The sequence below is a fragment of the Solea solea genome, chromosome 8 (genome assembly GCF_958295425.1).
Source record: "Solea solea chromosome 8, fSolSol10.1, whole genome shotgun sequence".
In the NCBI taxonomy this organism is placed as follows: Eukaryota; Metazoa; Chordata; class Actinopteri; order Pleuronectiformes; family Soleidae; genus Solea; species Solea solea.
Window position 1 is genome coordinate 17,870,602 of NC_081141.1, and position 26,543 is coordinate 17,897,144.

The window sequence follows — 26,543 nt, forward strand, 5'->3', positions numbered from 1 at the left end:
CCATAGTATAGTATGCCGTCCAAGATCGGTCAAAAAAGTCATAGTATAGTATGTCGTCCAAAATCAGTCAAAAAAGCCATAGTATAGTATGTCGTCCAAAATCGGTCAAAAAAGTCATAGTATAGTATGTCGTCCAAAATCAGTCAAAAAAGCCATACTTTAGTATGTCGTCCAAAATCGGTCAAAAAAGTCATAGTATAGTATGTCGTTCAAAATCAGTCAAAAAAGTCATAGTATAGTATGTCGTCCAAAATTGGTAAAAAACGTCATAGTATAGTATGTCGTCCAAAATCACCCAAAAAAGCCATAGTATAGTATGTTGTCCAAAATCGCCAAAAAAGTCATAGTATAGTATGTCGTCCAAAATCACTCAAAAAAGTCAGAGTATAGTATGTCGTCCAAAATCAATCAAAAAAAGTCATAGTATAGTATGTCATCCAAAATCACCCAATAAAGTCATAGTATAGTATGTCGTCCAAAATCAGTCAAAAAAGCCATCGTATAGTATGTCGTTCAAAATCAGTCAAAAAAGTCATACTTTAGTATGTCGTCCAAAATCGGTCGAAAAAGTCATAGTATAGTATGTCGTTCAGAATCAGTCAAAAAAGTCATAGTATAGTATGTCGTCCAAAATCGGTCAAAAAAGCCATAGTATAGTATGTCGTCCAAAATCACCCAAAAAAGCCATAGTATAGTATGTTGTCCAAAATCGCCAAAAAAGTCATAGTATAGTATGTCGTCCAAAATCACTCAAAAAAGTCAGAGTATAGTATGTCGTCCAAAATCAATCAAAAAAAGTCATAGTATAGTATGTCATCCAAAATCACCCAAAAAAGTCATAGTATAGTATGTCGTTCAGAATCAGTCAAAAAAGTCATAGTATAGTATGTCGTCCAAAATCGGTCAAAAAAGTCATAGTATAGTATGTCGTCCAAAATCGGTCTAAAAATTCATAGTATAGTAAGTCGTCCAAAATGTGACAAAAAAAGTCATAGTTTAGTATGTCGCCCAAAATCGGTTAAAAAAGCCATAGTATAGTATGCCGTCCAAGATCGGTCAAAAAAGTCATAGTATAGTATGTCGTCCAAAATCAGTCAAAAAAGCCATAGTATAGTATGTCGTCCAAAATCGGTCAAAAAAGTCATAGTATAGTATGTCGTCCAAAATCAGTCAAAAAAGCCATAGTATAGTATGTTGTTCAAAATCAGTCAAAAAAGTCATACTTTAGTATGTCGTCCAAAATCGGTCAAAAAAGTCATAGTATAGTATGTCGTCCAAAATAGGTCAAAAAAGCCATAGTATAGTATGTTGTCCAAAATCGCCAAAAAAGTCATAGTATAGTACGTCGTCCAAAATCACTCAAAAAAGTCAGAGTATAGTATGTCGTCCAAAATCAATCAAAAAAAGTCATAGTATAGTATGTCGTCCAAAATCACCCAATAAAGTCATAGTATAGTATGTCGTCCAAAATCAGTCAAAAAAGCCATAGTATAGTATGTCGTTCAAAATCAGTCAAAAAAGTCATACTTTAGTATGTCGTCCAAAATCGGTCAAAAAAGTCATAGTATAGTATGTCGTTCAGAATCAGTCAAAAAAGTCATAGTATAGTATGTCGTCCAAAATCGGTCAAAAAAGCCATAGTATAGTATGTCGTCCAAAATCACCCAAAAAAGCCATAGTATAGTATGTTGTCCAAAATCGCCAAAAAAGTCATAGTATAGTATGTCGTCCAAAATCACTCAAAAAAGTCAGAGTATAGTATGTCGTCCAAAATCGGTCAAAAAAGTCATAGTATAGTATGTCGTCCAAAATCGGTCAAAAAAGTCATAGTATAGTATGTCGTCCAGAGTCAGTCAAAAAAGTCTTAGGTTAATATGTCGTCTAAAATGTGATGAAAAAGTCTTCTGTATGAAGTGTTTTTTGTATTCCATTTAACTTGTGTTATAAATGTTTGTAAATTAATATTGTACTATATGTTTAATAATAATAGAATAATATTAATATTTCATAGATATAAATAAATGAATAAAATAAGAATTCTGTTTATGCAACACAGTTTCTGTGGAGCTCTGTTCATGTTTAATTGACTGCTCGTGCTTTAAATGATTTGCTCCCTCGCGCCTGCGCGTCATATCCACGTCTCTGATTGGTTGAGAGGATCGCCCTGTATTTCCGGTGCATCCCAGCAGCAGAAAAAAAAAACAGCAGCCGCACAACAATAATAAGTGAAACCTTCTCTGGTCCTCTGTCTCTTGTCTGTGTCTCTGACTCATCATGTCTTCTCCTGGATTTGTGCTGATGTTCCTCGCAGCAGCGTCTCTGTGTCCTGGTGAGATGAAGCTTCTTTATATATTTATATTTATATATATATATATATATATATATATATATATATATATATATAAACATGAGATCATTATTACTGTCACCTGATCAGGCGCCATGAATTCTGATGTCGTATCACATGAGGCTGCAGCGGCAGGGTTGACGCTGGAATATTAAATATGTGCTTGTTTTTAAACATGACTTCTCTGTCCGTGTGTGTTTGAAAGGAGACGGCATGTTCATTATGGAGCCACTGTCTGTCATCAAACAGGAATCTCTGGTAATCGTCAATTTTATGTTCCACATGATCACGGTTATATGGCAAATATTTCCCTCAGGTCAGTTTATGTTGATTTAAAATCATACGTCCTCGTGTGCGCATGCGTCCTGAAGTGCACTCACAGCTCTGGACACCACCTATAAAATCTGCACTTTCTCCGGTTTTGCTATGTATTGGTGTGTGTGAGTGTGAATAAAAATTAAGATTAAAATTAGCGATTCCCAAAGTGTGGGCCGTGATACGTTTTTAATTTTCATTTTTTAATTGCCATAAATGAAAAAGTGGGTCCCAGTACTCTTAAGTTTGGGAATGGCTAATAGAGGATTTATTAGCAGAAATCGAAAACTTATAGTATAAAGTATAACCTAGATAAATATTTGCTACTTTTCACAAAAACGCTTGTCAAACAGATAAACAGATAAAGTGCACATTAATGTGTTATATATCTTATATATTACATATTGAACCTTTGTAGTGTTGCTAGAAGAAGGCAATATCACAATATACTGTACATGATGTTATTGAATTTTGGCCCGTGCCCTAGTTCAGACCTTAATGAATGCAAACAGTTCATATTCATTTTGAAACACAACTTTCATATTTAAACCTCAGTAAAGTTCACAAACTTATATTTGAAGGAACTTGCCAGTGATTTCCTAACTGAAAACACTGGCAAGTTCTTGTCTGTGTTTGCCCTTGTTTGGGTGAAATGATCATGTGACTGTGGCCGCTCCCTCTCAGATGCTGGACACGTGTTCAGAATGCAGACAGATCGTCCAGCTCTCTGCCAACATGATCTCCAGCAGAGACACGAAGGTCAGTGAGCTTTCACTTATCTGACCACATGGCTTTGTGGAATATGGCTGCCATTTTCAGCAGGCGGGGCGTGGGCCCGGGAGTGGACGCCTGTAATATTCATAAATGATGTTACATCGTTTTTGTTCATGAAGAACAAACAGAGCGTTTGAGCTTTTACTTGTACTCGTACATACAGTGCTTAACAGGTTTATTAGAATACACCATCCACAGCCACAGCTGCCCTAAATGAACAGCATTAGTAATGATCAAAATCATTGTTTATGTTTTTGTTTATGTTGGGCATAAAAAGGTGAATTCAGTTGTTATTTGCCAAAATAAATAACAATAACATTGTTTAGTTTAAGTTCTCATTTTCAATAAACTTGTTAAGCACTGTACGTCTCATTCTCAAGAAAGTGACGATTAAAAGATGACTTTAATTTTCTAACAAAATATTGAACTTCTGGTCCTTTTCAGGAGATTGTGTATGAAACCTTGCACGCTCTCTGCCGGCGCTTTCCCAGCGAACAAGCATCAGAGTGTGATTCACAGGTGAAGATGTATTTGCCCAAAATCCTGCAGCAAACCCTGAGTCCCCAGGTGAGTTTAGACAGATAGATAGATAGATAGATAGATAGATAGATAGAAAATTGGAAATTGGGTCATTGTAGCAGCGATACAATTAATCAAAAATACAAATAAAATACAATACAATCACGATCCAAAAACAAAAAAGAAGAAATTAAGAAATAAAATTAAAAATTAAATTAAATTAAATTAAATTAAATTAAATTAAATTAAATTAAATTAAATTAAATTAAATTAAATTAAAAACAGTGCAATACACAATGAGCCAAAACAGTACTATACACTATATACAATAAGATGCTATCAGTCTCTATCTACACATCCTTTTAGACACATGGAAGAGGAACAAACTCTGTGGCCTACAGGGAGGAGTGACTTTATAATATTTTGTTGTTTTATTCTGTTTTTTTTGTAGAAGTCAGATGAGACCTGCATTGCTTTTGGACTTTGTGCTGCCCCCAAAGAGGAACAGCTGCAACTTCCCCATCATGTCTCTGATAAAGACACATTCAGATCTGCGATCGGCTCAGCCATCAGCAGCTACGTTAGTATGAGGCAGCAGAGGTGGAATATTCAGGTCACACTGTCTTTATTTGCATCATATAAATGACATTATCTCTCTAGGAGCAGCTCAACCCAGCGTGCAGCCTGTGTTTGTTTGTCATCAAGAAGCTGGAGACGCTGTTGCCTAAAAATATGACTGAGGTGACTTTTTTTCATTGGTGATTTTAAAGCCCATTTCCATCGCCATGCATTGTATAATGTATGTAAATGTCCCGTTCTGCTTTGGTGTTTCTCTGCAGGACACTTTGATGAAGCTCCTGGACGAGGTCTGTGATCTCTTGCCTCAGAGCTACAAGGATGAATGTGATGACTTTGTCAGTAAATACGGCGTTCAGATAGTGGAATTCCTCCTGTCGTCTGCTGCGCCTCACACTATCTGTAGTCTTTTGCACCTGTGTTTGTTCGAGGAGCAGCCTCAACCAGGTCTGGGTCGTCTTCCTCATGAATACATTTAGTTATGGTTTGATCATAGTTTTTATCTGAGCCTAATATTTTATGACTGTTTCTCTTCTGCCTTTTCTTCAGAGGTGGTTTTCCCCTCAGACTGCGAATCGTGTCGCACGCTGGCGGTGCTCAGCCGACTGTACCTGGGTGTGAACGCCACAGAAGCTCAGACTTTCTCTTTCCTGCAGTCTGTGTGTGCCTATCACCCCAATGCCATCCCTAAGGTTTGACGCCTAACACCAAATACTCACTGCTAACAGAATCAATCAGTCATGTCGCTGAACATTCAAATATCTTCTAATCTCTGCAACCTACGTTAATCAAAGCCCTTTCCTTAAGGCTTATTCGAAAGGTCTCTGAACACTGGACACGATGCGAACATACAAAAGTGCGGATCATTCAGATGCAAATTATGACGCAACCTCCAATGCATGTCGAGCAAGATGCGAAGAAACAAATAGTGAAAGTATTTTGAAGCTTGAATTACACACACAAGCTCTAATACAACCCCCTTCCACACGTTCGTTTTACAGTTAAATGTTTGCACTGTACGCCATCAACAACACTTGTTCTGATAGGTTAGCTGTGGCTTCGTCTGAAGATGAATAATTTGCACACAAAAAACGCATCTGGTGTGCAAAGGGCCTTTAGGCTACAGAAACGAAACCATTATGTTAAAACTATATGCACAAAAACAAACATACTTCTGGGTCGTGAATATTCAATTTCTGCCGATAAAAATGTTACACACTGGACCTGGAGACTTAAAGCCAGCCAATTTATTACTTCTGCCAAGGAGGTTATATTTGATGTGCGAGCTGCATCACTTGATGACATTTCTCGGGGGTAAAAGAAGAAATTATTAGATTTTGGAGGTGATCTTGAATCTGGATATGGATCCAGATTCAAGATATTTTGTGTGTATGGAGTGTATAAGTACTGTGGGAAATGAGCAGCTTCTCTCTCCAAGTGCTTCCTCTAGTGTCTGTCAACAGCCTTTTGTTGTTACTCAGCTTCTAATAAACGGCTGGCTCCACTAAGTCCATTTATTACGTGCAAGTATTTTAGAAGTTTTAATCTTATTTTAGAAGTTTTAATCTTTGTCACTTATCAACTCTCCTCTTTTCAGTGCGAGGCTTTCACCAAATTCTATGGCTCCCGCCTGCAGAGGGTTTTGGGAAACCAAATGGATGTTCCACATGCTTGTGAAGTACGAACAAATCATATCATTAATGCTCTTTCTCAACAAATAAACTGTCTCAAATAGTCTTTAACTCTGTTATGTATGTTTTGTTGTATCTGTCCTGCAGAGAGGGGACTTGTGTGTTGCCTCGAAGAAGTTAGAGCCACTTGGAAAGAGTCGCTGTACTTGGGGACAGCGCTGCTAGTTTTCTGCTAAGTGATGCACAGGTAAGTCCCATCATCTCAACTTAATCACATGTATTTCAAGTCTACTGAATTTAGTTGCACTGGCAACCAACTATTTGCGTTTTTCTGTGTATTTTCCCTTCACAGAACCGTCTTCTACAGGAAAGACATTTGGATGGCGTGAACAAAACGCTGCACTGCAACTCTGATGTTATGTGTACACAAGGAACTTTCATTTTTACAAATTATTACTCTTAAATGTTTTGTATATGTGATGCACTTTAATTTTTGGGGGAAATTATTCTCTCATTTGCTTTTTCAGTCAGTCATAGATATTATTCATGGCAAAGTTCGCATGATGTGTTATTAGACTACGATTCCGTCTGTAAGATGAGTTTGAGACAAGTTATTGCGCACATAACATCATAATGAATGTGAAAACTGTTAGCTGTAAGCTGGACCTTTAGTATGTATGTATACCATGAAATAAAGGCAGTTTAGACAACTGATTTCACAACTCCGCTGTTTTTATTTTCATCATTTCGTTGTTGCTGAAGTTACGCCAATTACTGTGGTTAGCCCACAAAGCCCGTTTAATCGCTTTCAAATAGTTATAAAATGATGTATTTTGAACCTAATCATGGCTTAAGAGTTTGAAAAGTAACAGCATAATATTGCATATTTATACAAAGATTCAGCCAACATAGACATGTCCTGAAGATTGTTTATTTAGAAAACCTCCACACAGTAAAAAGGAAATAACAAAGTGAAAATAACATGGAAACATTTACATTGATTTGCTTTTTTTGTGGTTATAAAAGACAAAGTCATGATATTTTCTTCCCACCCTCATTCTTTATTGTGTTGTTCTATTTAACCACTTAAATATCAGATTTATTTCCTAAATGCTGACAGCAACCCTGACTCATTTACACCTCCATGTGGTTGTTTGTGTCAATGTCTTTTCTCTTCCAGATCTGGAAAAACAGAAAAAATTATTCTTACTAAAATCAGATTCAGGAATTCGGATTATGCTTACAAAATCTTTCTAGTGACACTCAAAATTCTTTCTCTTCACAATCAGTCATCAACTTTGACAAGTTTTATGCCAAATCTAATTCTACTCTATATTTCCAAACACAAAACACACAAATACACAAGAGGAAGGACTTACCTGGATGTAGGCTTCTGACAGCGTGATCATCTGGGGGAGAATGTCAGTCACCTGCAGGTCTTGCATCTCATACCACTTCCCAGTTCCCTGATTAGACATATAATAAAAGGTGGTCAGCAACAACATTTAAATGTAAGGGAATGCATTTGTTGGGTTTGTAATGGTTAATGCTGGTAGAAATCAGGCTCATTTCAGAAATATCTGCCCGCCACCTACATGATGCAGAACATGTATTCTGTACGCTCCCTCCGTGGGCTTCCCATCATGCACTACATTGGCGACGAGGTCATAAGTCGTGTTCTTCTCTGTAACTTGAGCTTCTTCTGTCAAGTACTCACGGAGGTCTACATTCCTATAGAAGAAAATCAACAGTGATGACACAAACAAGTGCATATACAAAACCGACAAACATGTGCTTCAGGTTTATGCAGGTACTCAGAATAAAGCCCACATACTTCAGCTTATAATATACAGTGTGTGAACAGCACTTACGTGATAGGGAAGTTGACAATCGTTGGGTTCTTTTCCACAAAGAAGTTGTTCTTGGTGAATCTTTTGATGCAGAAAATGAGGTATGGAGGAAGTTTGGTCAACTGGAACCTTTTGAGAAAATTTTCTTTGTAGGTTTTGTATTCCTGAATTTTTAAAAAACAAACCCCCAAAAAAAAAACAGGTAAGTGTGGAGAAATGAAAATGAATGTGAAGATGACATTTTTTGCTTAAGCTCATGCTGTCAGGCAAAACAAAACAATAAATCCAGTAATTGTTGAGAAAATATTTGAGCGCGCCGAATCAATATTTGTGATGTTTATTTGAGTAAATCAAAGACAGCAGGATGCAAATGAATCTGTACCTTCTCGGTGTTGCCATTGAACTTGCCCAGGATGTTGAAGAGAGGCACCTGTGGGATGATGAGCTGCTCCTTCTCATCCTTGTAGAGAGGAGCTGTTGGGAGGTCAAGTGTCAGAAACAGGAAAGTGGACTCAGACATCTGTTCCTGGTACTCCTCTGTCACGAGTAATGCCTCCTTCTCCTCTGGGAGCTAGAAAAAGTGTTAAGATAAATAATAATAAATAACATTACAGTTGCATTCAGTGAACAATTATAGAGATCAAATACATGTTAAATAGCACTACATTCCAACACTGATGGTCTACAGTGTTCAGTGACATGGGTGTCTCATTCTTAATGTGTAAGCAAAATACTAAGAAAATGTTTTCAAGCATCCTACAAGATCAGGGACCAGGTGTGCACGCTATCATGTCAGACAGCAGCTTTATTAATATATATTGCATAACTGTAAGTCAACGACTTAAAGCAAACTTACTAAATCTGGGTGTGGAAGCTTCTTGGAGAAGATCCTCATGGAGCCCTGAAATGCTTTAGTAATGCTTGCTATAAAAGAAAGAAAAACATTAGTTCTGATTGCAGTTAGGGTGTTAGGCTGTTTTTTTCTTAAAGCTGTAATGTTCAACTTTTAAATATAAACAGGAACACTGCGCTAATAAAGCGAGACAGCTGCTAACAGGTTGGATTAGTTGACTGAAAACACAAAGAACACAGACAAAACATTTCTACAAGTGAATTTTACTGCTCAAAAAAATTCAGTCATTCAGCAGTTTGAAGAGGTAAACCGTTCTTGCAAACACTCCCTCGGTAAAGTCTGATAGTGTTGTTTGACCGAGTCCTTTTTCCGATGAAGGACGCAGCATACAAAATAATATTACATTATATCACTTCAAAGACCAAACTGAGGTAGGGTAATAACAGCAAAATCACCAGACGTAATGCACTGCAGCTTTAAGCTGTGAAAACATTACTTTTATCATGTCCCCATTGTTTACATACATTATGATCTAATGAGGACATTTTTAAATTGCCTCCTACTCACAAGTCTTTTTCTTTGTCCCTCCAAGTGCACCGTGCAGAGCGTTCAAGAACCACGTCATGAAGTCCACAGCATCTCCTGCAGAAAAGAAAACAATCAAAAACAATGTTAAAAGCAATGCTAATGTGATTCAGCTTGCACTGTCTTATATGTCACAACACAGATCTTACCTTGCTTGGTAATTTGGAAGTTCTTCTTGCTGCACAGAACCACAGCCTGCAACATCTCATGAGGAGAAACATGAGCCTTGAAGTTTCTCGGATTCCAAAGTTTTCGCATCAGCTCACCAAACCTCTGCACCAAGAGGAACATGATGTCCCCTGGTGGCCTGCGGATTGTTATGTAGTTTTCCTCCTCAAGGAAGTAGTTTCGCAAAGGTGGAACATTAGAAAATGCCTGAAAAGGAGGCAAATAAAAAACTGGTATCATTTAAAAAATAAAAAATAAAGAATGAGATTTCCAGACAGGATCCACTGTTACAGTTATGCATACCTGTAACACCACATTGGCATAGTCATTGGCTTTGATGTTGTTGAGGCCCACAATGCCCGGCAGGTAAGTCGTACCATCGTAAGCTCGGTACAGTTTTCCTTGCTTGTCCAGTCCTGAAATGTGCTGCTTGGTGAAAGTTGGCCTTAGCACATACTGTGGGGAAAAACAGCGTCCAGCAATTACTGACACAAAACTAGATTTCCGAAATACTGAAAAGGCCTTGAAAGCTTGAGTTGAAGCCTGAGACAACGCATCATATGTTGCTATATCATTAAAAGTACTTCATAACTATCTTTAAACAATGTTGTAAAAAAAAAAATTTAAAGTGACATTTCACACATTTATCAAATGTGAACGCATTTATTGTTCATTACATTTGCAAAGAGCATTAAGTAAGTATTATTAAGTATTAATTTGTATAAAACAATAACAAAATCAAGCTAGAAACACAACCTCAAAAACCAAAGTAAGTGCAATAGATAATAACTGTATCCATACTTTATTACAATAACAACTCAAAAATGGTTTTACTTACAGTGATGTCTTCTAGTGAAGAATCAATAATCTCATAGTTGTCAGGCAGACAGTAAAACTTGAGAGTGTGTAGATTGAGGAACACGTGATGGGTAAATTGTACACTGTGTGTGTAAGCATGGGACTTCAGTCCTCTACCTAAAATGGAGCGTACATGAAAATAATAAGTCATAACATAACAAGTGCTTTTTATTATCATTATTGTTAAAGGCAAGTTCATACACATACCTTGAAAATATTTCCCACATATAAGGCATGCGTACACATTGATGTGGGACAGAGAGATGGAGCAGAGCTTCTCAAAGTCAAAGTCCAACACACTCCTGGAATAAATACAAACACAACTTAATAAATACTGGTCAAAAATGGAAAAGAATCCAAAAAGCCTACATATTGCATCTTCTCTTCACTGCAGACACTGCACATTTAAACAAAAATAAGCAAAAGCATTTTAGCTGAGTAGTGTTTTTCTTCACTGCACAGACTGTTCACATTTAAACAAAAATAAGCAAAAGCATTTTAGCTGAGTAGTGTTTGGGCTGATTAATTCTTCTTTTTGGGAGAACAATATTTGTTACACAGCTGGAGAATAATGTTTTGAAAATGTCTCGGCACAAATGTGTTATTAACAGCTACATAGTTACATAGTTAATAAAACTAATGTATCAGACTGATGTCGGACACAACAAAGTGGTATCGTCCTCTACAACCTCTGCTGCGGTAACATATAGAGGCGGATTTAGCACTTAGCATCAACAATAGCAATGTACATTCAACTGTATCTTGCCTGTTTATGGTGTCAAGATAAGGGCAGTGACGACTTCTCCGGTCTTCTACTACACGTCCCCGTCCAACTTTAGCTTCCACTGCAACACAAACAAAACCGTGAGTCAACTCTTAAGTTAAACAATTTCAAAACAACTGAATGGAAGCTAACTTACATGTTAGCTAAACGAACCTAGCATTTAGTTTGTTAAACACACAGGGTGCGCAGGAAAGGCGGTGCTTATGTTTCAGCATTTCAAAACCAAACGGTGGGTCGTCAAAACGAGCCGCCGCCGCTGTTGCTGAGCAACTCTGAGGACGAAATCTAACGCGCCTTCAGCTAGGCGCCAGCTAGCATACAAGCATACACGCTTTCTAGCATATATTAGTTGGAAATAAACCTACCTTCGTCTTCGTTGTCATCGTCGTCCACTTCAGTCTCTCTTTCCCGCTTCACGGAAACCATTGTGGTGGTTAGCACGCGTGTGTGATGTCAGAATATCGAAAATGTGATATGGATAAGTTGAATCAGTCGCGCACTGTGTGCGTCGAAACTGTTAGTACGTCGCAACACATGGACAAAAACTATCCCGGCGTTTCAAGTCCCGTTGACCCTTGTACTACCCAGTTTACCACGCAGATTTTTATTAGTATATCTTGCTAAGTTTGTACTGAATGTTCCTGAATTACCCTTTATGATTACATTTTGATACATTCCGAAATATATGCATTTCCAATAAAACACATTTTAGCCTATCCAAATGCATAACTCCGGGAGTGTTATATTTGGACAACAAATTGACACTAACTAGCATGTAGCTTTTTGTCAGTGTTCTGATAGAGACTTGTTATAATAATTTGCGCTGCTCGCTCACCCATACCGTTATCATACCATTGGATATTTGTTTTTAGACATGGATATTCTGGGAGACGACGAAGCGCAAGAGCTAAAATATAAACGAGGGGGGCGGTTGGATATGAGCCACGGTTTCCTGCACCATATCCGGAGGAACCAGATTGCTAGGTAATTTCCTCAACTGCTGGTAGCTAATGCTATCAGATAGCACCGTAACTAGTTCACATGTAGTATATATACTAAGCATTAAGTCGGTTCAATTACGAAAACACAATCAAGAGTCGCACAGGCCTGTTGGTCAAATTTATAATTTATGTAGGTCACTACATGTTTAACAGCATTTAACTGCAAACACAGCCTGACAATAAAAGTCACCACTTGGATTTGATGCAGTCAATAGTTAAGAGCCTTCGAAGGTTGAAAGGATGATCCCTAATTATAACCATACATCAATCAAGCAATCAAAACGATTAAGGAGATTGCTGCTTAGAAATGTCAAACATAGTGTGAACACCTGCATGGATAGTAGTGATCCATCACTCCTGGGGGAAATGTTGATCAAAAAGAAAGAAATTATGATGGAACAATATTAGAAACACATTTTTGTCCCATCATAGCACATTCCGAAGTGACAATGCCAGGATTCTTCAGGCTCAAATTGTGAAATAATTGTTCAGGGTGTTATGAGACATAATTTTCACTCATGACTTGGCCACCACAGATTCCAGACATGATATGCATTGGGAAGCATTGGAATATGCTTGAGAAGACTTAACACATCCCACCATCTCCCATCATAATACATACATCTGTGTAAGAAGAATTGATAAAACTCAAAGCAAATGTTATTTTCCTGTCTTTCAAGAGATCACTATGACAAAGAGGTGAAGCAAGCCAAGGAGCTTCAGCGGCGGAGGAACACCACAACCCCCAGAAAACCCCGGAGACCTGACATCCAAGTGTACCATCCACGACGAAGACGTAAGATCAATAAGTCGTCTGCTTGGTCTTCACTGATTGTAGTACATCCACTATATAGATTAAAGAAAACATTGTTCTGTGCTTGTTTCCAGATGGATCAGATCCAGGGGCCGGTGCTGAAGCTGAAGAGTGGAACGAGAGTGGGTCAAGCACAGAGACTGAGATCCAGGGGACTGAACTCTTTTGGCTTGACTATCAGGCAGACTCTGGTGCTATTACATCCTTCCTCGTGTATAAGGTGAATGTACACTCCTTTATTTGATATTCCTGTCCTCTTGCTTGCTTGCTTTAGTCTTGTTTTGTTCATATATTTTTTTCTTTTTTCTTAAGGATGATAAGCCTGAGAAAGTGGTGGAGTGTGTTGCAAAAAAGAACAGCTTGGATTCAGCAATGAGGGCCGCTCTGGTGGCTCGGATTCAAAAGGAAATGGACAAAAGGCGGGACAAACGCTGAGTGATAAAGCAAGAATGTGACGGCAGGCAAAAGCCCGTGGAATTACATTTCATTCAGTTTTGTGCTCTTCAAAGCACAATCACTGTTCAAGGTGTTCGTGGCATGGCGAAGAACTGGGTCCTGTGCAGAAACTGTCAGCAGAGAGAAGTTTTCTGTTGTTTCAGGAGAAGGACCAGCACTTACGATAAACAGTACAGTTAGGAGTTGACGTATTAGTCTTCACTGCATTGTACTCACCTTATGTTACCTCATATGCTGATCCTTAACAAACACTTTTTATTTGACTGTTTGTGGTCTCTCAAAGGAGCGGATACACTTTGAGTGAGCGCTATTAACATTTCTTCTCAATGTAAAATGTTTGTGTTTTCTCGTTTACAAAAATCAAGCAGATTTGAACATTTTTGTTTTCTGATATCTGATATTTGAAAATGTGAGCATTAAATGATTTGTTATATATTTGGAGAGTTTAGTGGATAATGTGTTTGTTTTGTAACTGAATTTCATTGTTGTCTGTATTTATTATTTTATGTTCTTGGAAGACTTTTATTTTTGATACTGTAATGTTTTTGGATGAGTCCGACATATACATAAAAAAACAACTGATTACTGTGCAAATGTGTCTGGGTGTGTAATTGGAAAACGTTAATGTGTTATTTCTCAGATTCATGCTAGTTTTCATTTTCTCAGAGGAAAATAATGGATTAACACTTTTTTTGACATACTGCTATCCTAAAATGTCTATATTGTTAGGAAAACAAAAACCAGAACAATGTGTTTTGCACCATGTATTCAGCAGGTGGCACTGTGAATCTTTTTTTCACTCCAACTCCTTTCTGCCTTTGCCACAATAGCTGTTGTCTTGTCATTTTTAGGTGCATTGTAATAGTTTGCTTTATCTGAGAAAACACTACAGTCTCATTTTCATAAAATAGAGAATCTTTATAATGCTATAGAAAATGTAGTTATCTTCAGGTCAAGGAAAAAAGGGGGTCTGATAATCTTTTTTCGACTATTACAACCAGATCACAGTTGTCATATTTCTGTTGAATCAGCAAACACTACAGAGCTGACAGCAATGTTCTACTAGTATGTTAACATACAGGACCGCAACTCAATACCTTCAGGAACTGCTTAAGTTCAAACACGCAATCAGAGCATTCTGTTTCTACTATAGATGCACACACACAACTGTAGTGCATTCCATTTCCATCCGCGGACTGTATAGTAGTCAAAAGCACACTCTGCCTTGCTATTGGTGGAACCAATACTACTCCCCTATAGATGGTAAACGCCCAGCTCACCTCACACACTTTGACTCACCTTCCCCCATATATAGTATAGTATAAAGTAGTATAGTATTTGAAGTAACCTTTCCTGTTGTGTTCCACGGGTTAACCTTGGATCACCAGTCAAATATACAGTAATAATAATACACATTTGAATTCACACTGGGTAACAGGGCACTGTGACAATCTGGGTCTAATCCCACACTGACTTGAGATACTGTTTGAAAACATCTACTGAATGACTTGTGGAACACTGGAAAGGTTAAGACAAAGCTCAATGTGTATTAAATAGTATGCACCTTTGTAACCCATTATTTGACACACCTTAAATATAGCAAGAATATTCACAGAAGCAATATCTACCTAAAGACCAAAAGGTTTACGTGAAGCTTCCTTCTGTTCGAAAGTATTTTAAGAAGGAACTTGAGTTTTCTTCATGACCATAATGTTCAACAGGGACTGAGAGGATTTGATTTCTTATAGGCACAGAAGTACAGCTGCAAGCTCCTTAAAAGTATGACATCTACAGTCACCGGATCCCTACAAGATATCCTGCTGACCTCACCTAAATTAGGTGACCTACTGCTGCCCACTGCCATGTGACCATCCACACTGCTCCACTCATTAGAGCGCACTAGCTGTGAGAAAGTTGAAAATGTTATCAACCAGTCTGTAAAAATATTTGGGCCTGATGTTTTATTTAGGTCTGCATTGTGTCTTGTTTGGTCTCGAATACAAGTTTCACATAACGGGTGTCGTCTAAGCTCTTTGTTGGGCGAAGAACTCTCTGTGCTCTTTTTATTATTATTATGGAGAAACAATGTACAATACTGGAAAGTAAACCTTCCTCCTGGTGCTACTAAAGGCTGTGGCGTGGTGTGTGTGCTCACATACCTCAAAAATTGAGTGTGTTGTGAATTTGGTGCACTGTTCTTCTTGAGTGCTTGATTGATTGATCATTGCAGCCCAGTGTATTTCAGCCTCAGCAGGCTCCATTATTGCTGTTGCAGTATCAGGGAAAGGCGGTGGTACATGATCGCCAGCACAACCCCACCCCACCATTCAGAGTTAAGTATAGATGTTTGACTGAGCCAGTGTGACGGTGTACATGCACAGCTGTGAAGCTTCACTTGATCACTTGCTATGAGTAATATTCAGAGCTTCATATACTGTAACTGGAGTTATCTAAATTGTGAACTGGACCAGTGTACTTCCAGACATTGAGGTCACATAATGCCAAGTCCCTAAGAAAGAGAGAAGAGAGGAAGACTCACTCACATCCACACAGTCTGGTTTAATCTCAGAATTCAGATATTTTTTTAAATGTAATCTCATAATTCTTTTTTTTTTTCTTGAATCTAAAAATTCTGACTTCTCAGAATTCTTTCTATGTGGACTACTGGTCATGACAAGGTCCGTTTCTGTGAGATAAGGTCCTAAACAGATAACAAATAAAAGCACACACACACACACATACAGGTTTGCACTATTCTTCCAGCTGCAAACTGGTTAAACATGTTACTGTTATAATATTTCTTGTTAAACAATCAAAAATATCTCAGTGTAAATTCCACCACTTCATATTTGGCCCTAGAGCAAATATTTTATACCTGTTCTCAGGATGCAAAATAGTGAGGTGATGGGACAGCACTGTGTGTTATGTGCTGTTTTTGTGCTATCATTTTTGACCTTTTTGATTTCTTATCCAAACACCATCAAAGTTTTAACTTGTCACATGTCTCTGATGTAAGACAGGTCAAATGAAAATGCTGCTTTACAAAAGACACTGTTTTATCACACACTGCCATGTGCCCAGTTACTGTAGCTGCACTTAGATACAGATAACTTTATTTATTTGTCACCTATGGGCAATTCAGAGCAATGTTCAAAGCCCTATATTCAAACCACAATGCAAGGTGCAACAAGTGGAGTCAAACTGATCTAAAAAAATCTAAAAAATAAGTTACGTTGGCACTGCATTTAATAATGTGACAACAGGAAGGAACAAATGACTTGGAGCAGTGGTCAGCAACTTGCAGTTTCCGGCCCAGCAGATGATTTAAAAAATCTGATCTTTAATTATTTGCATATCTTCCCCAAAAAAAAAATTGAGTCTAGAGCTTTTATTCTGAAAATAATTTAACTGATTCAAATAGATTCTGTTGCCAGAATTGACAGTTAACTAAAACTAAATCTTTGGTTTGATAAATAAAAACACTACTGTTGTCATAGAGACAGCCAGAATTTGGGGAGTAAATGTCTGTAAAATGACTCCTTGTATGTTAGGCTCATATGCAGATCCCTGAGTCTCGGTTAGTCTTCCTGGGAGGTTGCACATAATGTCCTGACTGCATTCATGTAAAATCTCTGCCAAGTTTGTGGTCACAAGTACTTTTATCTTTTTGAAGACATGCTGTTCCCAGTGAGAATTCATATCAGTCATTTTAGTTCTGATGATTGATTTAATTTCTTAACCTTCCATTGCTTTATTATATTTATACCAAGTTCACAACAAAACCAAGGACTTGGAAGTCCCCAACATTCACAATGCAGCTATGAAGAGAAACCAGTCTGTGCTTTTTACCTCACTGCTCTAACACCTGTCACAACTGCTGTTTTCATTAGGTACAAGCAGCTGCAAGAGGCCTGTGAGAGCCCGAGTCTGAGCATCAACCTCCAATATCAGCACCCGCTCCAGTCAAGACACACATTCCAGTGCCAATGTTAAGACTTGCATTACCAGTGGACCGTTTAAAACATTAGTTCCACAAGACACTTTAAAGCTGCCACACAGAGTGAACACCATGTCAACCTGCACAGGTCTCACCAGAATTAACCCTTTTTGATTAGACAGTTTCAACCACAACAGCTATGGCTTTTAATTTGGTGTTGGTTAACAGCAATTTAATGAAAACAAAGGGGGTTTGATAAGGTCTCCTCAAATAGAATGAAAGCATTAATGCCCATGAAATAAATGCAACCATAATGCTGTACTCAATTTTGCAGTTTAACATACTTGGCAGACTCGTAATTAGCTTTGAACATTCCATCAGCAAAACAGATCATTTACATCAGGGGATGAGTCTTACTTATAGAGGATACCATATTTAATGGACAAACTAAACACACAAGCTTCTTTAACAGAAGGCTAACATACATGGGAAGAGTGAAGGGAGATATTCAGCTAAAAACTATACATATAGATGTTGCTAAATCTTAAACTCTTTACCATTAAGTGCCAATGGTTGAGTAGCTGTGGTCTGTGCTACCTTGCCCCTTCATAAAAGCTGACAATAACCAATTACAATACAAGAAAAACTAAAACAAAGTCAGACATTTCAAATGGAGTAGTTGTTTATTACAGAGCATAAAGAAACTACCCAGCAGACATGATTTATAACAGAAATGAGCTAGTTGTTCCTCTGGAAGTTGAAAGCATGTCGAAGAGAAGCAGATAGGGAGTAGAGGAAAATAGAAAAGGCACTCTTAACTTACTGTCGCCAACAGGATACCCTTAAGTGGTTAAGGGAACAAAAAAAAAAAAAAAAAAAGTCTATCCCACACACTAGGATGGCTGTGTAAACAAGGCTGGTTTCTCTGTACTACACCAACCAAATGTTGGCCAACCTATTGAGGATAGACAAGAACCAAAACAAACTGCACTAGACATTAAGGGGACTTAAAAACAAACCTCAAATCTGTAGTAAAAAAAATAAAAATGGCTGTAAAACAAACAGTCTTTAATGGTTGCCAGTGACACGTTTTCCTCTCGAGGCAGACCAAAGCTTTTCTGTAGAACACTCTGGGGCCTCAAGCAAAACACTGAAAAAATGATCAAGTCAGAAGGAATTCAAGATTCAATGCGTTTAAAGCTGCCTCCTTAAACCTCAGCTTCTCTGTATCCACGCTGAGTTTAAGAGAACAAATAAATAGTGTTGACTCTGGATTCCTAGTCAATACGATGTGGTAAAGAACACACCCCATTAAAAGGATAAAGATGGTATTCCAGGTTTCTCTGTAGCTACACCTGCCATCAATACACTTGTGGGGTAGTGGGCTTTTAGCACCTCAAAACCATAAAACATTTTTTTAAAAAAAGGGCTTTTAAAAAAAAAAATTGAATTTCAATGCATATATCAATCCAATTTTCCATCAAGTATAATCAATACCTCTGCAGACCAGAGCAGTGACATAGCAGCTTCTGACTTTTCTGTATTACGTCAGAAAACAGCCAAGGCCTGTAGAAGCATTTGGGGGTTAAGGCTCATTTTTGAGCTTGTATAATTACAACATGGAACACCCCTAAGCCTGCAATGCATAGCATTTTTAGTGACAAACAACCCGTAAAGATTGTGCCATTCTAGCATCCTCCACAACAACGAGGGAATAAAGCCATCATAAAAAGAGAACACTGGGTCAAGGAATTGCTGTACCAGACTGACAAAGGAGGAATGTTACATTTAAAAATTGACTCCTTATATCAGTAGCACCAGTAAATTAAGAGGGATATTAAATTTGCCCTAATATGCAATCGCAACAATAATGATTTGGAGTGTGGAATGCCACAATAAGCAATTGAAAACAGCCACTCAGGTCTACCACAAGAAGCAGGGACACCTAAAGACAAGAGAGAACATCAAGTACTATGGTGCATGGTTCATTGAACCCATCCAATTCATGAAACATCAAATATCTATGACCCAGTATGATACCAGAAAACAGTAACAAGACAAGAGGGAAAATGGAGTGAAGGAGAAGTTATGTGTCATGAGAGATAAACGCATTTCACCCCCTGGAACTTGAGGCTTCTCTGTAGTATACGCCAACAAGCCTGAGGGGGAAAAGCTTAACAAGTTTAGAATTCAAGCTTTTTGGGCACCTCCCATGGGAAGGAGTCACGGCCAAAGTGGCCATAGGCTGCTGTCCTCTGATAAATGGGCTTCTTCAGGTCCAGCTCCCTGGAATACATAATCAACATGTTTAGCGGCAGTCACACTTCACAACCTCAGATGCACACGTTCGTACTCACGGCCATAACGCTAACATTAGCCAGTTGGACAGGTCGAGAGCCACCACATTAATAAAAAAAAAAAAAAAAAAAGGAGGTTTGCCAAGGCAGCTAGTAAAGCGGGAAAGCCCTGAAGCTTCGACACTTACCCTCTCAACCAAAGTGGACCCTGCAGCTTGCAGATAGAAGCCACACTTGGAGACAGTACTTGTATCTATGACCTAAACAGCTTTATGTCCAAAAACATAATTGGCTCCAATAATGGCACATACTTTTGTAGCATGTAAATAGACATTTACATAGGCCAATGGTAACTTAAGACACTGACCCCACAGAATGCTTTTAAAAAAAAAAAAACTTCATAAATTAATTTTATCCTGGGTAGACTAAATGAAGACAGGAGAGGAAGGAACCAGGTGCTGCAGTTTCACTGCGTAGCAGGTGGCTTCAGACGACATACATTACCTGACGATCACTCCAGGGCGGAGATCAAAGTTTTTCTTCACAATATCAAGCAGCTCCCTCTCACTCTTGTGGGATGTCCCATAGTGAAAGATGGAAATGGACAGGGGATGGGCAACTCCAATGGCATAGGACACCTGATGCAGCACACAGACATTTTAGATCATGCATTACAAATCAACGGGGCCTGCTGGAGCAAAATGTGTCCAATAAGACCTGTGATTTAAAACTCCCACTCACCTGGACTAAAACTCGTCTGCAAAGCTCAGCCTTTACCAGAGACTTAGCCACCCAGCGAGCAGCATAGGCAGCAGAGCGGTCCACCTTTGTGTAATCTTTCCCAGAGAATGCTCCACCACCATGGGCTCCCCAGCCCCCGTAAGTGTCAACAATGATTTTACGTCCAGTGAGGCCAGCATCTCCCTGTAATGATGGAACAGGTTACACGGGTGCTTCAAATAGCTGAAAGGATAAATAGTTTCAGTCTTCCACTCAACATTTACCTGTGGGCCACCGATGACAAACCGTCCACTGGGCTGCAGGTGGTAGATGGTGTCGTCATCCAAATAGATGCACGGAACAACAGCCTTAATGACTTTCTCCTTCAGAGCATCTCTCATCTCCTCCAGGCAAATGTCCTCGTCGTGCTGGACAGAGATGACGATTGTGTGCACACGTACTGGGAGCATGGCACCACGGTCCTGGCGGTATTGAATAGTCACCTGTGAACAAGATTAACCTATAAATTAAAAAAAAGGTAACTGAGAAAAACAATTCTGTAGTGACACCAGTAACAGCATGACAGCTCCACCTGTGTCTTGGAGTCTGGTCGGAGCCATGGTAGAGTGCCGTTACGGCGCAATTCAGCCAACTTCGCATTCAGCTTGTGGGCAAGGACAATGGTCAGAGGCATACACTCCTCTGACTCGTCTGTGGCATATCCAAACATCAAGCCCTGCAAAACAGTCACCATTACAATTTGTTAAACTGTGAATGAACACTGATTTTAATGACTTCACAGCTCAAACTGGCAGTGGATGCGTACTAACCTGGTCCCCAGCACCAATGTCTTCCTCATTGCGGTCAATGTGAACACCCTGGGCGATGTCAGGAGACTGTTGCTCCAAAGCAACAAGAACATTGCAGGTTTTATAGTCGAAGCCTGTGGAAGACACAGCACCAGATCAATATTGACTTTGTATAACACAGAAAAATGGGTTTCTCACTCCCTCCGGTAATTGTGTAATATTTAAAAATGCATACTCTCAAATGAAATGCATACTTATTAAACTGTATATTGCATATTAAAAATAGATTAACCATAATAGAGACCAACCCAAGTTACTCCATGCATAAATAACATGGCATACCTTTGGAGGAGTCATCATATCCAATTTGGCGGATGGTGTCACGGACTACTTTCTGATAATCCACTGTGGCACGTGATGTCACTTCTCCTGCCAAGAGGATCATCCCAGTCTTGGCAACAGTTTCTGCAAAAATGATGTTCAGTGTGATGATGAAATCAAAAAGGTAAAAAATCTTTCGTTTTGTAAACACTTTCACTTCAGCTTACCGCATGCAATTTTGGCATCAGGATCCTGCTTCAGGTGAGCATCAAGAACAGCATCGCTGATCTGATCACAGATCTTATCTGTAAAAAAAGAGAAACATGAACAGATCGTGTTCAGATCGTTGGGTCTGTATACAAAAACAGACTGGCGCCACCAGCCTAGTTCCGTGCTGTGGGAGTGGCTCGAACCCGCCACGGTCGCCATTTCAGCATGCGCACGTGTGATTAAGACTTAGAGGGCGCGTAACTAAAGCATGAATCATGTGTACGAGCTTCTCCGCACAATAAATAATTACACTAAGCGACATTAATGCGACATGTTATGGCGACAGGACAATGTTACAGGTCATTGTGTCCCGCGTGCTACAGTACACTCGATACAACGCGTTTAACAATAGGTTTGACATTCAACTGCAATCCTATGACTCGTAATAATAATAGTAATGCTTACAATATACGGTCAACGCGGTTGTATGTTTACAAACCGTTGAACCGGCACGCGGTAGCATGACCGGGTAAGCGAGCTAACGTTAGCAAGTAGCGCATGCTCTTGAAACCGGGCCAGTTCATTCACGGGGCGGAAAAAGGGCCAAAACGTTCACATATTAACAATGTCATCGTCACTTTTCCTTCAGTATGGTAAAATTAAACAACACGAGAGGGTAATAACGTGGTTAAGTTATATATTTTTACCAGAACACTACAATGACACAAGGCCGGCGTAAGTGTGCGGTCTTACCGGGGTGTCCTTCTCCCACCGACTCAGAGGTGAACAAGAAGCAGTCCTCGTCAATGAGGGAGTTATGAAAACCGTTCATCTGTCCGTTCATCATCGTTAACGGCGGCTGCTGGTGCGGAATTAAAGACAAGTATTACGACGCTGATATCGAATTTCGCTTTATATAAATTACTCCGTGCGTTGCCTTCGTTCCCAGCCGCTAAAGTCAGCCTTACTGCGGGTTTAGCCTCATGGCGCAGAGTCCCTCTTTTTATCCCTTGAAATCAGACTCCTCTGACGTCAAGAGAGGGTGGACCGTACCATCGAGTCTATCGAGGGGAGGGCGGTTTTCAGCATCCTGTCCTAACCCAGAGGGAACACAGAAAAGCGGTCACGCAGTTTTTTCATTTTTTTATTTAATTGATTTAACCATGGAAACGCCTCGGGAAAAAGGCAAATAACATTAGACTACTGTTTTTCAAAAAAGATAAACACACGTGAATTGTTGCCCTTGGTGTTATCTGGCAGTAGGCATCCGCAATGTTGCATCACTGCCCTCTTCCTCTCAGGGCCTGATACCAGGATGAAGTGACTGGAGGACATTTTTAAAATGATTTAGTTTCAGAATGGCCAAGACCCATGGTTCCCCAAGTGTGGCACATGTACCACCAGTATGCAAGCAATCAGAGATACTGTTCTGTATATACCAGGGTATATACTGTTCTGTATACCAGGGTATATACTGTTCTGTATATACCAGGATATGTGGTCACCACTTTTGTCACACTTAGTTTCAGCTCAGCTCGCTTGGGCCCAGGTATTAAAAAAAATACCAAGTACCAGGTACTATCGCTCATGGTAAAGCAAAAAAAAAACTTGCCAAATCAATCAGAACTTCTTAGTGGAAAGGCTCCATTAGACACTGTTTCCATGTTCAAGACTTTCATTTGAGCGCTTTTAAAGTTGCAAACGCTATGTATTGTTTATAAATGATTGATTGATTGAATGATTCTCAGAAAATCAACATAGATGATAGACTTTGCTGTTCATTTCCCAGGGGGTCAAAAATGTGTAGTTCTCGATATTTTCCAATACAGCTGAGGGAGCTATGCCTCTGAACCTTCTCTTCCCTTACTTTCAACCCTGATCAGTTTTAGTAAAGCAGAGCAGGTCAGTAGTCACACCTATCGCATCCAAAAATGTGTTGTTCTCAGCAGTCCTCTATAGATGCACAGAGCTTTAATATAGGGACAGAAAATAGCTAAACCTCATGACACCAGGCCTGGTTGAAAAAAAGTGGTGCATTTACTTTCTTGTTGGATAGTTTAGTGTATTATGTATCTTCTTCTTAAGGCTAGAAGTTAGGAAGGAAAGGAAAGGAAAGCAACTTTATTGTCATTATACTGGTATTGTACAACGAGATGTCGAGGTCAGATGGAGGGTTGATCAGAGCCGCTGCGACTGAGCGCGCCGCCACAAGGGACCAACCTGACCGAATGTAACTAACATTCTAACATGTTTTGATGGTGGGAGGAAACTGGAGAGCCCAGGGAAAACCCACGCAGACATGGGGAGAACATGCAAACTCCACACAGAAAGGTCCCAGACCAGGAATTGAACCCAGTACCTTCTTGCTGTGAGGCAACAGTGCTAACCACCACTACTAACCACTGCGCCACCATTATTGTAATTGTTCTCCTTTTCATCCATGAGACCTGGGTTTGATTCCCCAACTAAATCATAAATTCATAACACATAATTGAGGGTGGCATTTCCCTCATTCTTATTTTCTGTTTCCAGCTTAGAGATCTCTGCTGAGTCCTCTCATCTCTTCACCTTCATTAATGAGTACTTATGCTGTTTTATCTCACCTGCCTTTAAAATGCCCAGAAAAGGTGCAGAAAATCAGAGAAGTGCATTTCCATCTAAATGTTTGTATGTGTGTGTGTGTGTGGGTATCTCTGTGTTGTGTTTATAAACAGTCATATGTTCCACACCAATAGTTTAGGTTCAGAATACATTAATGACCTTTATGGGGCCCTAAGCTGATTTAAAAATAATAATAATAATAATCTTAGAGGGCAGTAAAATCACAAAAAATGGCCTTGTATTAATTGGCACTTTCATATTCAAAGTGAATCACTGAGTGTGGCGATACTGAACTAAACTAAACCAAAATAAAACCAAATAGCTTAAGCTCAGGTCAATTAGTCGAGCCCAGAGTTCTGACCAACTATAGAGAAGCAGTGTTCAGCTGTTATTGGTTAGTGGAACTGAAATCACCACCACATGTGTATATTATAAAAAGGTATTCTCTCATATCCTCATGACTGAGTTATTTTTAAAGCACTTTAAATTTTAATCATTCGCTGCACTGTACATTCTTTTAATAAGTTAATTGTTGTTTTATGCTTTATTTTAGTCTAACATTGCTTACGTAATCTCTTTCTATATACCATTTTCTGTTACGGTAGTTTGTTATAGTAAAGCGGCCCTGCCTTTCTTTACCTGTGACATCGCTGCCAAAAATTAAATGAAAAGATAGAGAAAAATATTGAATAATTCTCATTATAACAAAACTGGTCCATATGATTATGATCGATGACATTTGAGCACCATGAGGCTGTGGAGATCGCAGGGATGAGTTACATATGTTGCTGTGCACAAGTATGACTTGTTGTGACTTGACAGACTTGTTGCACAATCTGCACCTTTAAACTCTGGCAACCGGCAAACTAGTCAATCAGTGCCTGAAGGTGATGCATAGTGATGTTCTAAAGAAGTAAAAATGTGCTGTGATAGTCATTATTTGAAATCACAATATCATGAATATGCTATAGTTGAAATAGCTGAGTCAGAATTCTAACCATTAGTTTATCTTACACTTATTTACACATATTTTACACGTATTTCTAAATGTTATAGCTTCAGCGTCTTCATTGCTTGTTACAGTGTGCACATGTCAGTCATTTGGATGTTTTTGTGCATGATGGTCTCTGTACATGAACCAGATAACAAACAAATGTTTCCTTAAAAACATTACTAAAGTGTGTTCTACAGTAAGCAGCACTGCTTTAATTGATCTGATGGGCGGGGGGCTAACAGCGACATCAAAACATGTGCTTACTTGTTGAAACAACCAGATAATCTGGAAATACATACAGAGAAGATGCTGGCTACATTCTATATCAGCCTGATTTAATTATACTTTACTCTGAAAGCTCTAATCTTCCTCTTGTGCTGCAGATCATGTTAGACAATATAATCAAAATGTTTAATTGTGGACATGATGTACCATTGCAGGGTGCACACCTGTTTATTTAATATTGCTCCAAGGTTGATTTTACCATGCCTCAAATCCAGGCCATTTGTTTGTCCTTGGACAGGAAAGGTCTGAAACACAGGAGAACATTTATCTGTGCTGTATTCACTCGCAGCACATTTTGGCTGCGTTTTAACCCAAATAAAGCCTGATGCATGTTGAACATTTGTGCATACACACCATGACTCCCACTAACAATGCACACTGATTGTGAAACTTCATCTATGAATGAATCACCCTGTATTTGCAGTATTCCTAAATATTGCTTGTCACCGTGGTTCAGCATTTTAGGTGTGGACGCACACTAACAATTGGCGTTTCAATCAAAGTCCACAGTCCATCATAAAACACAAAGACCTGATGTCAGACTGCACCCATTAACCATTTATTGTTCTAAAATGAGATAAAACAAATGAATGTAGCATTAACATTTTAGAGGGATATGTAACTAGAGGAAATTTTGTTATGCTTGCATAATAACAATAAAGAATCTTGAATCTTGAATCTTGAACTTATATTATGACTTATGACTATTTTTTTTATTTTGTAATTTTGTAATATCGATTGAAAGAAATTCAAGGTAGCAGGGTTGTTCCCATTACAGTAGCATTGTTTGTTTTGTCAGTCTATCATGTTTACCCAACTACTTCATCTGTTTTTATTG

The 26,543-nt window shown here is 38.8% G+C and overlaps 4 protein-coding genes across 4 annotated transcripts; 2 read left to right on the forward strand and 2 right to left on the reverse strand.

The window, feature by feature from the left end:
• The first annotated feature begins 2,172 nt into the window (after positions 1-2,172).
• Positions 2,173-6,876, forward strand: sftpbb (surfactant protein Bb). The gene is made up of 11 exons (XM_058636721.1): positions 2,173-2,329; positions 2,553-2,605; positions 3,347-3,421; positions 3,881-4,003; positions 4,407-4,535; positions 4,616-4,696; positions 4,795-4,978; positions 5,081-5,223; positions 6,129-6,209; positions 6,310-6,409; positions 6,515-6,876. The coding sequence occupies exons 1-10, from the start codon at positions 2,275-2,277 to the stop codon at positions 6,385-6,387; spliced, it is 1,002 nt and encodes a 333-aa protein (XP_058492704.1). The 5' UTR covers positions 2,173-2,274; the 3' UTR covers positions 6,388-6,409; positions 6,515-6,876.
• A 201-nt stretch (positions 6,877-7,077) lies between these two features.
• usp39 (ubiquitin specific peptidase 39) lies at positions 7,078-12,139 on the reverse strand. Its single transcript, XM_058636720.1, has 13 exons — positions 11,626-12,139; positions 11,243-11,321; positions 10,684-10,778; positions 10,457-10,593; positions 9,922-10,074; positions 9,600-9,825; positions 9,433-9,507; positions 8,869-8,936; positions 8,395-8,583; positions 8,034-8,176; positions 7,758-7,893; positions 7,542-7,628; positions 7,078-7,344 (listed from the first exon to the last, which is right to left on the reverse strand). Exons 1-13 carry the CDS (start codon positions 11,684-11,686, stop codon positions 7,297-7,299), a joined length of 1,497 nt encoding a protein of 498 aa, XP_058492703.1. The 5' UTR covers positions 11,687-12,139; the 3' UTR covers positions 7,078-7,296.
• On the forward strand, positions 11,324-14,769 carry c8h2orf68 (chromosome 8 C2orf68 homolog). Its single transcript, XM_058636722.1, has 5 exons — positions 11,324-11,340; positions 12,133-12,244; positions 12,942-13,057; positions 13,150-13,295; positions 13,388-14,769. The coding sequence occupies exons 2-5, from the start codon at positions 12,135-12,137 to the stop codon at positions 13,508-13,510; spliced, it is 495 nt and encodes a 164-aa protein (XP_058492705.1). The 5' UTR covers positions 11,324-11,340; positions 12,133-12,134; the 3' UTR covers positions 13,511-14,769.
• Positions 14,770-18,132: 3,363 nt separating this feature from the next.
• On the reverse strand, positions 18,133-22,813 carry mat2ab (methionine adenosyltransferase 2Ab). Its single transcript, XM_058636816.1, has 9 exons — positions 22,579-22,813; positions 21,843-21,920; positions 21,637-21,759; positions 21,316-21,428; positions 21,078-21,221; positions 20,770-20,988; positions 20,507-20,689; positions 20,270-20,403; positions 18,133-19,754 (listed from the first exon to the last, which is right to left on the reverse strand). Exons 1-9 carry the CDS (start codon positions 22,670-22,672, stop codon positions 19,652-19,654), a joined length of 1,191 nt encoding a protein of 396 aa, XP_058492799.1. The 5' UTR covers positions 22,673-22,813; the 3' UTR covers positions 18,133-19,651.
• Between the last annotated feature and the right edge of the window lie 3,730 nt (positions 22,814-26,543).

What these genes read in the sequence shown, in the direction of transcription:
- mat2ab (XM_058636816.1), bottom strand. Translation starts at nt 22,672, where the DNA reads ATGATGAACGGACAGATGAACGGTTTTCATAACTCCCTCATTGACGAG. An exon ending in GCAGACGAGTTTTAGTCCAG is followed by an intron (nt 20,404 to 20,506) that starts GTGAGTGGGAGT and finishes GTGCTGCATCAG; the next exon opens with GTGTCCTATGCCATTGGAGT. An exon ending in CGCCCTGGAGTGATCGTCAG is followed by an intron (nt 19,755 to 20,269) that starts GTAATGTATGTC and finishes TATGTATTCCAG; the next exon opens with GGAGCTGGACCTGAAGAAGC.
- c8h2orf68 (XM_058636722.1), top strand. Translation starts at nt 12,135, where the DNA reads ATGGATATTCTGGGAGACGACGAAGCGCAAGAGCTAAAATATAAACGA. An exon ending in CGGAGGAACCAGATTGCTAG is followed by an intron (nt 12,245 to 12,941) that starts GTAATTTCCTCA and finishes CTGTCTTTCAAG; the next exon opens with AGATCACTATGACAAAGAGG. An exon ending in CATCCTTCCTCGTGTATAAG is followed by an intron (nt 13,296 to 13,387) that starts GTGAATGTACAC and finishes TTTTTTCTTAAG; the next exon opens with GATGATAAGCCTGAGAAAGT.
- sftpbb (XM_058636721.1), top strand. Translation starts at nt 2,275, where the DNA reads ATGTCTTCTCCTGGATTTGTGCTGATGTTCCTCGCAGCAGCGTCTCTG. An exon ending in TGCCTAAAAATATGACTGAG is followed by an intron (nt 4,697 to 4,794) that starts GTGACTTTTTTT and finishes GTTTCTCTGCAG; the next exon opens with GACACTTTGATGAAGCTCCT. An exon ending in ATGTTCCACATGCTTGTGAA is followed by an intron (nt 6,210 to 6,309) that starts GTACGAACAAAT and finishes TCTGTCCTGCAG; the next exon opens with AGAGGGGACTTGTGTGTTGC.
- usp39 (XM_058636720.1), bottom strand. Translation starts at nt 11,686, where the DNA reads ATGGTTTCCGTGAAGCGGGAAAGAGAGACTGAAGTGGACGACGATGAC. An exon ending in AGGGACAAAGAAAAAGACTT is followed by an intron (nt 8,937 to 9,432) that starts GTGAGTAGGAGG and finishes TTTCTTTTATAG; the next exon opens with CAAGCATTACTAAAGCATTT. An exon ending in AGCTTCCACACCCAGATTTA is followed by an intron (nt 8,584 to 8,868) that starts GTAAGTTTGCTT and finishes CACTTTTTCTAG; the next exon opens with CTCCCAGAGGAGAAGGAGGC.